Below are 14,920 nucleotides of genomic sequence, written 5' to 3'. Positions count from 1 at the left end.
CAGTCAGTCAGTCAGTCAGGGAGGGTACCATTTCATTTGCCATATAATATCTTTTACCCAGTCAGTCAGTCAGTCAGCCAGTCAGGGAGGGTAGCATTTCAGTTGCCATATAATATCTATTACCCAGTCAGTCAGTTAGGGAGGGTACCATTTCAGTTGCCATATAATATCTATTACCCAGTCAGTCAGTCAGTCAGTTAGCCAGCCAGTCAGTCAGCCAGTCAGTCAGTTAGGGAGGGTACCATTTCAGTTGCCATATAATATCTATTACCCAGTCAGTGAGTCAGTCAGCCAGTCAGCCAGTCAGGGAGGGTACAATTTCAGTTGACATATAATATCTATTACCAAGTCAGTCAGTCAGTCAGTCAGATAGGGAGGGTACCATTTCAGTTGACATATAATATCTATTACCCAGTCAGTCAGCCAGTCAGTCAGTCAGGGAGGGTAGCATTTCAGTTGACATATAATATCTATTACCCAGTCAGTCAGTTAGGGAGGGTACCATTTCAGTTGCCATATAATATCTATTACCCAGTCAGTCAGTCAGTTAGCCAACCAGTCAGTCAGCCAGTCAGTTAGGGAGGGTACCATTTCAGTTGCCATATAATATCTATTACCCAGTCAGTCAGCCAGTCAGTCAGTCAGTCAGGGAGGGTACCATTTCAGTTGCCATATAATATCTATTACCCAGTCTGTCAGCCAGTCAGTCAGTCAGGGAGGGTACCATTTCAGTTGACATATAATATCTATTACCCAGCCAGTCAGTTAGGGAGGGTACCATTTCAGTTGCCATATAATATCTATTACCCAGTCAGTCAGTCAGTCAGTCAGTCAGTCAGTCAGTCAGGGAGGGTACAATTTCAGTTGACATATAATATCTATTACCCAGTCAGTCAGTCAGTCAGATAGGGATGGTACCATTTCAGTTGACATATATCTATTACCCAGTTAGTCAGACAGTCAGTCAGGGAGGGTACCATTTCAGTTGACATATAATATCTATTACCCAGTCAGTCAGTCAGGGAGGGTACCATTTCAGTTGACATATATCTATTACCCAGTCAGTCAGCCAGTCAGTCAGGGAGGGTACCATTTCAGTTGACATATAATATCTATTACCCAGTCAGTCAGTCAGGGAGGGTACCATTTCAGTTGACATATATCTATTACCCAGTCAGTCAGTCAGCCAGCCAGTCAGTCAGTGTACCATTTCAGTTGACATATAATATCTATTTCCCAGTCAGTCAGCCAGTCAGTCAGGGAGGGTACCATTTCAGTTGACATATAATATCTATTACCCAGTCAGTCAGTCAGTGAGGGAGGGTACCATTTCAGTTGACATATAATATCTATTACCCAGTCTGTCAGCCAGTCAGTCAGGGAGGGTACAATTTCAGTTGACATATAATATCTATTACCCAGTCAGTCAGCCAGTCAGTCAGGGAGGGTACCATTTCAGTTGACATATAATATCTATTACCCAGTTAGTCAGCCAGTCAGTCAGTTAGGGAGGGTACCATTTCAGTTGACATATAATATCTATTACCCAGTCAGTCAGCCAGTCAGTCAGGGAGGGTACAATTTCAGTTGACATATAATATCTATTACCCAGTCAGTCAGCCAGTCAGTCAGGGAGGGTACCATTTCAGTTGACATATAATATATATTACCCAGTCAGTCAGTTAGGGAGGGTACCATTTCAGTTGACATATAATATCTATTACCCAGTCAGTCAGTTAGGGAGGGTACCATTTCAGTTGACATATAATATAATATCTATTACCCAGTCAGTCAGCCAGTCAGTCAGGGAGGGTACCATTTCAGTTGCCATTTAATATATATTACCCAGTCAGTCAGCCAGTCAGTCAGGGAGGATACCATTTCAGTTGACATATAATATCTATTACCCAGTCAGTCAGCCAGTCAGTCAGGGAGGGTACCATTTCAGTTGACATATAATATATATTACCCAGTCAGTTAGCCAGTCAGTCAGGGAGGATACCATTTCAGTTGACATATAATATCTATTACCCAGTCAGTCAGCCAGTCAGTCAGGGAGGGTACCATTTCAGTTGCCATTTAATATATATTACCCAGTCAGTCAGCCAGTCAGTCAGGGAGGGTACCATTTTAGTTGACAAGTTGACCCGAAGCAAGTCACATCTTCTCTAAAACCCCCAAATATTATATCTAACATTTCTACCCCAGAGCGCACTAAGGGGATTCACCAATAAATACAACCAGCAAATTAAACCCCAAAACAGTCTTTGAAAGAGGACCATCTTGTTTTTGACAGGGCTAATCTAAATGTTTCTGCATCTAGGTGCAGATAGCTTTGATTCCCTTCAAAGAGACTCTTTATACAATGAAGCTCAAGCACATTTAGGATGGAGGGACTTGAAGAAAAACACACCGTTAATATGAAGCGATGGCTCACTGAGCACCATTTCATCACTAAACTGAAAAGCGTAAAATCATTCAGCATGAATTAATTTCAGCTTTAATGCAGTTGAATGAGCGAGCGGTGTTGCTGGGGCTGAGGTACTTGTTATATCCTCTCCCACACACCTCCTCCACAACCTCCCTCTCAACACCTACACTGTCTGGCACACAGGATATTAATATGGGTAACAACCTTTCAGTGTTCCAAAGCTATGGAGAACTTGTTTTACTGACTCGATGTTCTTTCTCTTGCTATCTCTCCATCCACCTCAATGCTCACTTGCTTTATAAGCTCAACCTGGATACTGATTCTATTTATTGACAATGACACCTCTATATTTGCTGTCATTTGGTAAGAGGACAAACAATGTTCTTGATAGATCGTATCTCAGGCTGTTAAGATGTTCCATCAATGTGTGTTAACCAGCAGGTCAGAGGGGAGGGAGGGAGTGTGGTGGTTGACACTCACGAGTACACATCGTTATCCACCACGATACCTTCTGTCAGGTGGGGCCAGGTGGTCAATAGGTGAAGCTCACTGAGGCAACAATGAAAGAAAATACAGATTTGTTTGTTTTGCTTTATAAACTTCTCACTATAAGCTACAGTTTGGCCAATAATTAATTAAAGGCTCATGCCAAAGACGTCAAGAATACACATGAACAATGAGGCAAATACCTAAATCAAGCATGCTTTGACTTGTCGCCATGGCTACATCAGTCCTACCTGATTGGATCCTCACACGCTCCGAATGGCAGCTTCCCAAACTCCACCCCTCCCACCTCCCCTCCGAGGAGACCTTCGAAGTCTGGAGGCAAAGAAAAAAAGAAAAGAAAAAAAAACGTTCACCTTTTTCTGTTCAGTCATGACTTTGATTCAACTCCCAATACTTTCACTTAGAGGTAGAAAGAAGAACCAAAACTGTTAACACTTCCTATGCTTTTTAATCCTCAATGCCTTGAAGGCAGGCAAATTCATAACAATAAAAACTAAAGGACCAAATATACTCTGGTGTCAAATATAAAAACCTCAAATTGACCCTCCACCCACTGCCATTCCTCTCAGGTTCCATTCAAGAGGAGCAGAAATATTGTCAGTTTGTGAGCCGTTTAAAAAGCTCTCTGACCTCCGATCTTTTACCGCCTTCCCTGCACCACTCAAAGACTCAAGCATCTATTTGCAACACTAAAATGTACCCCGGAGAGCAGCACTTAACATAACTGTGGGAAGAACCATCCACTATTGAATTTGGAGCAAAGAGAGAGTGAGTGGATTATATCAGTTATATCAGTGGTTTTACTGAACAGACAGGATGTGGTTTTACTGAACACACAGGATGTGGTTTTACTGAACAGACAGGATGTGGTTTTACTGAACAGACAGGATGTGGTTTTATAAAAGCAGACAGGAAAGGTCTGAGGAGTGCGAGTGGGCTGGATTCAAACCCACATCAACTCTGGTATATAAGTGTGCCGGAGTTAACGGCACAAATAACTAGACACATTCCTTCCTGTTTAGTGGGTTGTGTGGTTGTTGTGTGTACCAGGGGGCTGCTGAGGTCAGGAGTACTGCTGCCAGTCCTGCAGAACGTACGTGAAGCGGATAGCGATGTTGATGGGAGGAAGAGGAGACAGGGGGCAGACCTGGAGAACAACAGAGGAAAGAGAAACATAAATAGAGACAAGGTTATGAAATATCTTGTGCTATCCATCATATCTAGCAGGGGGCTGGGTACCCAGACAAAGGTTCAGCCTAGTCCTGGACAAAAAAAAATATATGCTTAATGAAGATTCACCATTGAAAGTGAATCTTAGTCCAACACTAGGCTTACTCTCATTCAGGGAAACTGGACCTACAGTTAGTCTGGGGTGACCCATGTGAAAGAGCTAAAAGGTTCATGTTAGGCATGAAGTCATTAGACCAGGTCCTTCCTTACTCACCATCTTGGACTTAAAGATGTCCAGCAGGCCTGAGAGGTAGTTGTATTGGCTGGGCACCTTGCGGAGGTAGACCATCTCAAAGTCGGTATGCACCCCCGGTCCCTGGCACTCCCCATGGTACATCCTCCTCCACTTCTGCTGGATTTGTACACACATCGGCACCTGGCTGTACGGCATCCACAGGGACAGGGGAAATAGAGGACTTTAAAAAAGGGTAGGTCATTTCAAAGTTTGATGTTTTATGGGAGAGCAGCCACACGTTGAAATCCTGTGGCTACTGTAACTACTCTCTGTTCTTGTGTCAAGATGAGTTAGTCACACGCCATCGGCAGTCAAGATCCAGCTGTAGAAAGATTTCCGATTTGACTAATCTTTCAGTTGGTTTGGGATTGAGGCATATATTTGGAGCTGCACAACGGATGATGTTTGATTCTGAAGTGATCCCTTTAACTTTAGAGACATGTCAGGAATCTCTGGTATCAATGTGGAAGGGCAGCCACAGACTGAAATCCTGTAACTCCCTCCACAACCCTATTCTACCACCACAGCTACACAGCAGCACCTGGTGCACAGTAGAGGAACTACAGACAAAACATACGCCACCTAGTGGATTGAATAAGTAAATCATTTAATAAGCCTTGTTCCATTTTTTTACATTTCCGTTAGTCATTTAGCAGACGCTCTTATGCAGAGCGACTTTCAGTAATGAGTACATACTTTTTCATGCTTTTTTCCCCCCACATACTGACCTTGAATATTATTCTATTCAAAAATATGTCATTCTTTCTCTAATTTGAAGTCACAAAACAACATTATTTGTAATAAATGATACATGCATCAGTGATAGAACACGTGCTCATGAAGCTACGTGCTGATGATCTGATACATGCTTCCTCTTACTCTAACAATGTGTTGTTAATGTCTCTCTGCCACACAGTAAACTCCCAGAGAGACAGTGAGACCAGATGACCTTGCTACAGAGCCACAGAGCTACAGATCTACACTGCTACCATCTTCCATTCAGCCCAGTGTTGCCATGGATACCAGCTGACCTACCGCAATACATGATGCCATGGAGGGCTGTACTCACTTCCCACAGTGTTGCTATTTTAAAACATGGCTTGTGACATTATACAGAAACACACACAAAGAGCATGTTGCAACTAGCTGTGTGAATGTGTAGGAACCTCAGCATAGATCCATGATTAGCTCTAGGACACATTGGCAGTACCAGCTCTTCTTTTATTTGTCAAAGCAAATTCTGGAACATATTTTAACTTGATTTTCCAAAAGAACATAAACAGTTGTTGTATAACTGTGACTTATAACCATAACAGTTCCTGTTCCCATGGAGACAGGAATATAATATTTGCTGAATACAGTATTCATTGTTGCTACGGTCACCTACCAGCCTGTGTTGGCCAGAGAGATGGAGCTACTGTCACCTACCAGTCTGTGTTGGTCAGAGAGATGGAGCTACTGTCACCTACCAGCCTGTGTTGGTCAGAGAGATGGAGCTACGGTCACCTACCAGTCTGTGTTGGTCAGAGAGATGGAGCTACTGTCACCTACCAGTCTGTGTTGGTCAGAGAGATGGAGCTACGGTCACCTACCAGCCTGTGTTGGTCAGAGAGATGGAGCTACTGTCACCTACCAGTCTGTGTTGGTCAGAGAGATGGAGCTACGGTCACCTACCAGTCTGTGTTGGCCAGAGAGATGGAGCTACTGTCACCTACCAGCCTGTGTTGGCCAGAGAGATGGAGCTACTGTCACCTACCAGTCTGTGTTGGTCAGAGAGATGGAGACAGAGCTGAGGAGCAGGTCGCACTTGGACTCACTGATGACTGGCTCCCAGTTGGCCCCAGGGGAGATGACCACAATCTCACGCATGCCATACCTACAAACACAGACTGGATACTTAAAAGGTGCATATGCAGAAATCGCTCTGCCATTTCCTGGTTGCTAAAATTCAATTTGTTTGCCTAATGTCAGTTTGTGACAGAACAAGCAGTCATTGTGCAGAGAATCATTGTACCATCTAAACCATTGTGAAATATATTTCCATAACCAAAAATGTTGTATTTTCAGCTGATTGAAGCTGGTGTCCGAAATGAAAGTAAAAGATACAAAAACTAAACAGAAAATTGGGAAGCATAAAAGTAGCACACATACAGTGAGCTCCTAAAGTAATGGGACAGTGACACATGTTTTGTTGTTGTCTCTGTACTCCAGCACTTTGGATTTGAAATGATACAATGACTATGATGTTATAAGTGCAACCTGTCAGCTTTAATTTGAGGGTATTTTCATTCATATCGGATGAACCGTTCAGAAATTACAGCCCAGCACATTGTACATAGTCTGTCCATTTTTGAGGACCAAAGGTATTGGAACAAATTCACTTATGCGAATTAAAGTAGTAAAAATTGTGTATTTGGTCCCATATTCATAGCACGGAATGACTACATCAAACTTGTGACTCTACAATTTTGTTGGATGCATTTGCTGTTTGTTTTGGTTGTGTTTCAGATTATTTTGTGACCAATAGAAATGAATGGTAAATAATGTGACATTTTGGAGTCACTTTTATTGTAAATAAGAATAGAATACATTTCTAAACACTTCTACATTAACATGGATGCTAACAGGATTACGGATAATTCCGAATGAATCGTGAATAATGATGAGTGAGAAAGTTAGACGCACAAATATCATACCTCCCTGCCCCCCCAGAGAAGGGAGGGTGCGCGGGGGAGCACCTCCCATGTTATTGTAATGGTGAGAGGTTAGCATGTCTTGAGAGTATGATATTTGTACGTTTGTAACTTTCTCACTCATCATTATTCACAATTCATTCAGGATGATCCGTAATCATGGTAGCATCCGCATTAATGTACTGTAGAAGTGTTAAGAAACAAATTATATTCTTATTTACAATAAAAGTGATTCCAAAATGACACAATACATTATTTACCATTAATTTCTATTGGACACAAATGTGTACAGTCACGAGCTTGATGTAGTCATTACATGCTATGAATATGGGACCAAATACCTTACTTTTTACTACTTTAATACACATGTGAATTTGTCAGAATACTTTTGATCCCCTGTCATTTCTAAACGCTTATGGATGAAAATGCCCTCAAATTAAAACTGACTGTCTGCACTTTAACCTCAGTCATTGTATCATTACAAATGCAAAGTGTTGGAGTACAGACACAAAAAACAACAAAATATCAGTGTCCCCCTTACCTTTGGAGCTCACTGAAGACCAGATCTAACGCTTCCTAGATTTGCTTTCAATTAGACTGACACGTATATAACTCACATTTCTATGCGAATATGGTCGGGTAGCCCAAAAATGACATATTGCTGCTTTAAAATGAGAGCAGACAGCTACAACACCATCCATCAAGTCAGGTCAAATTACAACCTCTATAATATATAGTAAAACATATCAGACAGATTTGGTGTTAACAAATATCAATAGCAGTAGTGAATGTCTTGAGACATTTTAATTCCCATCTTAACATAAAGATGTGTGGTAAAGGTTAGGGAGAGGAGACCTGGAGTACTGTACTCATTAGGGATGCACAACATATTGGTAAGCATATCGATATAGGCCGATATTAGCAAAAATGCCAACATTGGCCCAATGTCTAGTTTAACGGCGATGGGCAAAACCGATGTCAAAGCTGACGTGCATACCTATATAAGGAAGGTAGATGACGTAATGACGCCACAAAAAAATGCAGCACTACACAGAACAAAAGCTAAACAAGTTCAAGTCGAGCAGTCATTTGAAAAAGTAAGAACATTTCAGCGAGACAATTCAAAGGCGAAATCCATTAACGCCAAGATAAGACATCATTGCCCTTGACAATCAACCATTCTCGGTTGTGGATGATGTTGGCTTTCGCCGACTGGTTGAGCACCTCGAGCCCCACTACACACTACCAAGTAGGCGCTATTTTTCAGATGTTGCCCTACCGGAGTTACACAGTATCGTTGAAACAGATATCCATGAGCTACTTGCTATGGGCGTCTGCTATTAGCCTCACGACTGACATTTGGACCAGCGATGTCAGCCCCGTGAGCATGGTGAGTCTGACAGCACAGTGGGTCGACGAGGATTTCGTACTGAGGAAAGCCGTATTGCATGCTCAAGAATGTGCTGGTTCTCATACCTCTGCTGCCATTAAAAAAAAAAATAATTACAAAAAAGGAACGAAAAAAAGAAAAAAATACTAAAATATATATATATTTTAGTAACTAACTCCTGAGACACTCCATCAGCTGAGTCTCTTCCAGGCATAAACTCAAAACGGATGTATATATATATAACCAGGTAGGCTAGTTGGGAACAAGTTCTCATTTGCAACTGCGACCTGGCCAAGATAAAGCGTAGCAATTCGACACATACAAGAACACAGAGTTACACATGGAATAAACAAAACATAGTCAATAATACAGTAGAACAAAAGAAAACAAAAAGTATATATACAGTGAGTGCAAATGAGGTAAGTTAAGGCAATAAATAGGCGATGGTGGCAAAGTAATTACAATATAGCAATTAAACACTGGAATGGTAGATGTGCAGAAGATGAACGTGCAAGTAGAGATACTGGGGTGCAAAGGAGCAAGATAAATAAATAAATACAGTATGGGGATGAGGTAGGTAGATAGATGGGCTGTTTACAGATGGGCTATGTACAGGTGCAGTAATCTGTGAGCTGCTCTGACAGCTGGTGCTTAAAGCTAGTGAGGGAGATATGAGTCTCCAACTTCAGAGATTTTTGCAGTTCGTTCCAGTCATTGGCAGCAGAGAACTGGAAGGAAACGCAGCCAAAGGAGGAATTGGCTTTGGGGGTGACCAGTGAGATATACCTGCTGGAGCGCATGCTACGAGTGGGTGCTGCTATGGTGACCAGTGAGCTTTACCTAGCAGAGACTTGTAGATAACCTGTAGCCAGTGGGTTTGGCGACGAGTATGAAGCGAGGGCCAACCAACGAGAGCGTACAGGTTGCAATGGTGGGAAGTGTATGGGGCTTTGGTGACAAAACGGATGGCACTGTGATAGACTGCATCCAGTTTGTTGAGTAGAGTGTTGGAGGCTATTTTATAGATGACATCACCGAAGTCGAGGATTGGTAGGATGATCAGTTTTACGAGGGTGTGTTTGGCAGCATGAGTGAAGGATGCTTTGTTGCGATATAGGAAGCCGATTCTAGATTTAATTTTTGATTGGAGATGCTTAATGTGAGTCTGGAAGGAGAGTTTACAGTCTAACCAGACACCCAGGTATTTGTAGTTGTCCACGTATTCTAAGTCAGAGCCGTCCAGAGTAGTGATGCTGGACGGGCGAGCAGGTGCGGGCAGTGATCGATTGAATAGCATGCATTTAGTTTTACCTGCGTTTAAGAGCAGTTGGAGGCCACGGAAGGAGGGTTGTATGGCATTGAAGCTCGTCTGAAGGTTAGTTAACACAGTGTCCAAAGAGGGGCCAGAAGTATACAGAATGGTGTCGTCTGCGTAGAGGTGGATCAGAGACTCACCATCAGCAAGAGCAACATCATTGATGTATACAGAGAAGAGAGTCGGCCCGAGAATTGAACCCTGTGGCACACCCATAGAGACTGCCAGAGGTCCGGACAACAGGCCCTCCGATTTGACACACTGAATTCTATCAGAGAAGTAGTTGGTAAACCAGGCGAAGCAATCATTTGAGAAACAAAGGCTGTCGAGTCTGCCAATAAGAATGTGGTGATTGACAGAGTCAAAAGCCTTGGGAAGGTCGATGAATACGGCTGCACAGTAATGTCTCTTATCGATGGCGGTTATGATGTCGTTTAGGACCTTGAGCGTGGCTGAGGTGCACCCATGACCAGCTCTGAAACCAGATTGCATAGCGGAGAAGGTACGGTGGGATTCGAAATGGTCGGTAATCTGTTTGTTAACTTGGCTTTCGAAGACCTTAGAAAGGGTCTAGAGTGTCACCCCCTTTGAAGAGGGGGATGACCGCGGCAGCTTTCCAATCTTTGGGAATCTCAGACGATACGAAAGAGAGGTTGAACAGGCTAGTAATAGGGGTTGCAACAATTTTGGCAGATAATTTTAGAAAGAGAGGGTCCAGATTGTCTAGCCCGGCTGATTTGTATGGGTCCAGATTTTGCAGCTCTTTCAGAACATCAGCTACCTGGATTTGGGTGAAGGAGAAATGGTGGGGGCTTTGGCAGGTTGCTGTGGAGGGTTATTGAAATTCTCAATTATAGTGGATTTATCGGTGGTAACAGTGTTTCCTAGCCTCAGAGCAGTGGGCAGCTGGGAGGAGGTGCTCTTATTCTCCATGGACTTTACAGTGTCCCAGAACTTTTTTGTGTTAGTACTACAGGATGCAAATTTCTGTTTGAAAAAGCTAGCCTTAACTTTTCTAACTGCCTGTGTATATTTGTTCCTAACTTCCCTGAAATGTTGCATATCACGGGGGCTATTCGATGCTAATGCAGAACGCCACAGGATGTTTTTGTGCTGGTCAAGGGCAGACAGGTCTGGAGTGAACAAAGGACTATATCTATTCCTAGTTCTACATTTTTTGAGTGGGGCATGATAAGATGGAGAGGAAGGCACTTTTAAAGAATAGCCAGGCATCATCTACTTACGGGATGAGGTCAATGTCATTCCAGGATACCCCGGCCAGGTCAATTAGAAAGGCCTGCTCGCAGAAGTGTTTTAGGGAGCGTTTGACAGTGATGAGGGGTGGTCGTTTGGTCGCAGACCCATTACGGATGCAGGCAATGAGGCAGTGATCGCTGACATCTTGATTGAAAACAGCAGAGGTGTATTTGGAGGGAGAGTTAGTTAGGATGACATCTATGAGGGTGCCCGTGTTTACAGATTTGGGGTTGTACCTGGTAGGTTCATTGATAATTTGTGTGAGATTGAGGGCATCAAGCTTAGATTGTAGGATGGCCGGGGTGTTAAGCATGTCCCAGTTTAGGTCACCTAGTACCACAAGCTCAGAAGATAGATGGGGGGCAATTAATTCACATATGGTATCGAGGGCACAGCTGGGGGCAGAGGGAGGTCTATTGCAAGCGGCAACAGTGAGAGACTTGTTTCTGGAAAGGTACATTTTTAGAAGTAGAAGCTCGAATTGTTTGGGAACAGACTTGGATAGCCTGCAGAGTTCTCTATTACTATCTTTGCAGTAGATTGCAACACCGCCCCCTTTGGCAGTTCTATCTTGGCGGAAAATGTTATAGTTAGCAATGGAGATTTCAGGGTTTTTGGTGGTTTTCCTAAGCCAGGATTCAGACACGGCTAAGACATCCGAGTTGGCAGAGTGTGCTAAAGCACTGAGTAAAACAAACTTAGGGAGTAGGCTTCTAATGTTAACATGCATGAAACCAAGGCTTTTACGGTGGCATATGGATTTCAATGGCATATGAGAACATGTTTGAAACTTGGAAACATGAACACACTCCTAGCTCCATTCGAACAACTGACTGGAGAAATAAGCTCATCAACTGCGTCTGCAGCAGACGTGATACCCTCTGTCATGGCATTGAAACACCTGCTCAACAAAACTGCCGACACAGACAGTGGGGTTAAAACTTGCAAAAGTACTCCACAAGAGGCTGTGAACAAGCGATTCGGTGGCATTCTCTCTGAGCCTCTTTACTGTGTCGCCACCATGCTCGATACTACGATGCTACGCTACAGAACTGTTTTGCTAGCACAGACTGGAATATGTTCTGGGATTCATCCAATGGCATTGAGGAGTATACCACCTGTCATTGGCTTCATCAATAAGTACATTGACGACGTCGTCCCCACAGTGACCATATGTACATATCCCAACCAGAAGCCATGGATTACAGGCAACATCCGCATCGAGCTAAAGGCTAGAGCTGCCGCTTTCAAGGAGCGGGACTCTAACCTGGACGCATATAAGAAATCCTGCTATGCCCTCAGACAAACCATCAAATAAGAGAAGCGTCAATACAGGTTTAAGATTGAATCCTACTACACAGGCTCTGACGCTCATCGGATGTGGCAGGGCTTGAAAACTATTACAAACTACAAAGGGACACCTAGACACGAGCTGCCCAGTGACGCGAGCCTACCAGACGAGCTGAATGCCTTTTATGCTCGCTTCGAGGTAAGCAACACTGAAGCATGCACAAGAGCACCAGCTGTTCTGGATGACTGTGTGATCACGCTCTCGGTAGCCGATGTGAGCAAGACCTGTTGGGGCTAGGGGGCAGTATTTGCACGGCCGGATAAAAAACGTACCCGATTTAAACTGGTTACTACTCTTGCCCAGAAACGAGAATATGCATATAATTAGTAGATTTGGATAGAAAACACTCTAATGTTTCTAAAACTGTTTGAATGGTGTCTGTGAGTATAACAGCACTCATATGGCAGGCCAAAACCTGAGAATATTCCATCCAGGAAGTGCCCTGTCTGACAATTTGTTGTCCTTCTGTTGAATCTCTATCGAAAATACAGCATCTGTGCTGTAACGTGACATTTTCTAAGGCTTCCATTGGCTCTCTAAAGCCACCAGAAAGTGGAATGGGGTGTCTGCTGTCTCTGGGCAAAGAACAGCAGCAGAATTTGTAAGTGGTCAGCCTGGGGACAGTGAGACTGAGATGCGCGTCCACGAGACTACTCCATTTTTTTTTCAGCCTTTGAATGAATACAACGTTGCCCGGTTGGAATATTATCGCTATTTTACGAGAAAAATAGCATAAAAATTGATTTTAAACAGCGTTTGACATGCTTCTAAGTACGGTAATGGAATATTTTGACATTTTTTGTCACGAAATGCGCTCGCGCGTCACCCTTCGGATAGTGACCTGAAGCACAAACAAAACGGAGCTATTTGAATATAACTATGGATTATTTGGAACCAAAACAACATTTGTTGTTGAAGTAGAAGTCCTGGGAGTGCATTCTGACGAAGAACAGCAAAGGTAATCCAAATTTTCTAATCGTAATTCTGAGTTTAGTGAGTCCCAAACTTGGTGGGTGTCAAAATAGCTAGCCGTGATGGCCGAGCTATGTACTCAGAATATTGCAAAATGTGCTTTCGCCGAAAAGCTATTTTAAAATCGGACATAGCGATTGCATAAAGGAGTTCTGTATCTATAATTCTTAAAATGATTGTTATGTATTTTGTCAACATTTATCATGAGTAATTTAGTAAATTCACCGGAAGTTTGCGGTGGGTATGCTAGTTCTGAACATCACATGCTAATGTAAAAAGCTGTTTTTTGATATAAATATGAACTTGATTGAACAAAACATGCATGTATTGTATAACATAATGTCCTAGGAGTGTCATCTGATGAAGATCAAAGGTTAGTGCTGCATTTAGCTGTGGTTTTTGTGACATATATGCTTGCTTTGAAAATGTCTGTGTGATTATTTTTGGCAGGGTACTCTCCTGACATAATCTAATGTTTTGCTTTCGCTGTAAAGCCTTTTTGAAATTGGACAATGTGGTTAGATTAACAAGAGTCTTGTCTTTAAAAAGGTGTAAAATAGTCATATGTTTGAGAAATTTAAGTTATAGCATTTTTGAGGTATTTGTATTTCGCGCCACGCGATTCCACTGGCTGTTGACTAGGGTGGGACGCAAACGTAGAAGTTAAACAGGTCAACATTCACTAAGCCGCGGGGCCAGATGGATTACCAGGACGTGTACTCAAAGACTGCTCGGACCAACTGGCAAGTGTCTTCACTGACATTTTCAACATCTCCCTGACTGAGTCTGTAATACCAACATGTTTCAAGCAGACCCCCATAGTCCCTGTGCCCAAGGAAGCGAAGGTAACCTGCCTAAATGATTACCGCCCCGTAGCACTCACGTTGGTAGCCATGAAGCTTTGAAAGGCTTGTAATGGCTCACATCAACAGCATCCTCCCAGATCCCCAAGACACACTACAATTCGCATACTGCCCCTACAGATCCACAGACGACGCAATCTTAATCGCACTCCACACTGCACTTTCCCACCTGGACAAAGGGAAACACCTATGTGAGAATACTGTTCATTGACAACAGCTCAGTGTTCAACACCATAGTGCCCACGAAGCTCATCACTAAGCAAAGGACCGTGGGACTAAACACCTCCATCTGCAACTGGATCCTGGACTTCCTGACGGGCCGACCCCAGGTGGTAAGGATAAGCAACAACACATCTGCCACGCTGATCCTCAACACTGGGGACCCTCAGGGGTGTGTACTTAGTCCACTCCTGTACTCCCTGTTCACCCACGACTGAGTGGCCAAACACAACTCCAACACCATCATTAAGTTTGCTGACGACACAACAGTGGTAGGCCTGATCACCAATGAGACAGCCTATAGGGAGGAGGTCAGAGAACTGACAGTGTGGTGACAGAAGAACTGGCATTGTGGTGTCAGGACAACAATCTCTCCCACAATGTGAGCAAGACAAAGGAGCTGATCGTGGACTACATGAAAAGGCGGGCCAAACAGGCGTCCATTAACATCAACGGG

At 43.3% G+C, this 14,920-nt stretch overlaps 1 protein-coding gene across 1 annotated transcript in view; it reads right to left on the bottom strand.

Moving 5' to 3' along the window:
• Positions 1-14,920, bottom strand: part of LOC106582383 (rab3 GTPase-activating protein catalytic subunit) — a 139,785-nt gene that overhangs the window by 120,963 nt on the left and 3,902 nt on the right. The window contains 5 exon segments of the mRNA XM_082966901.1: positions 2,912-2,980; positions 3,169-3,250; positions 3,986-4,085; positions 4,383-4,548; positions 6,160-6,279. Coding sequence (XP_082823027.1) covers positions 2,912-2,980; positions 3,169-3,250; positions 3,986-4,085; positions 4,383-4,548; positions 6,160-6,279 — 537 coding nt within the window.

The sequence above is a fragment of the Salmo salar genome, chromosome 21 (genome assembly GCF_965601325.2).
Source record: "Salmo salar chromosome 21, fSalSal1, whole genome shotgun sequence".
In the NCBI taxonomy this organism is placed as follows: Eukaryota; Metazoa; Chordata; class Actinopteri; order Salmoniformes; family Salmonidae; genus Salmo; species Salmo salar.
This window is presented reverse-complemented; position numbering and strand designations above follow the sequence as displayed.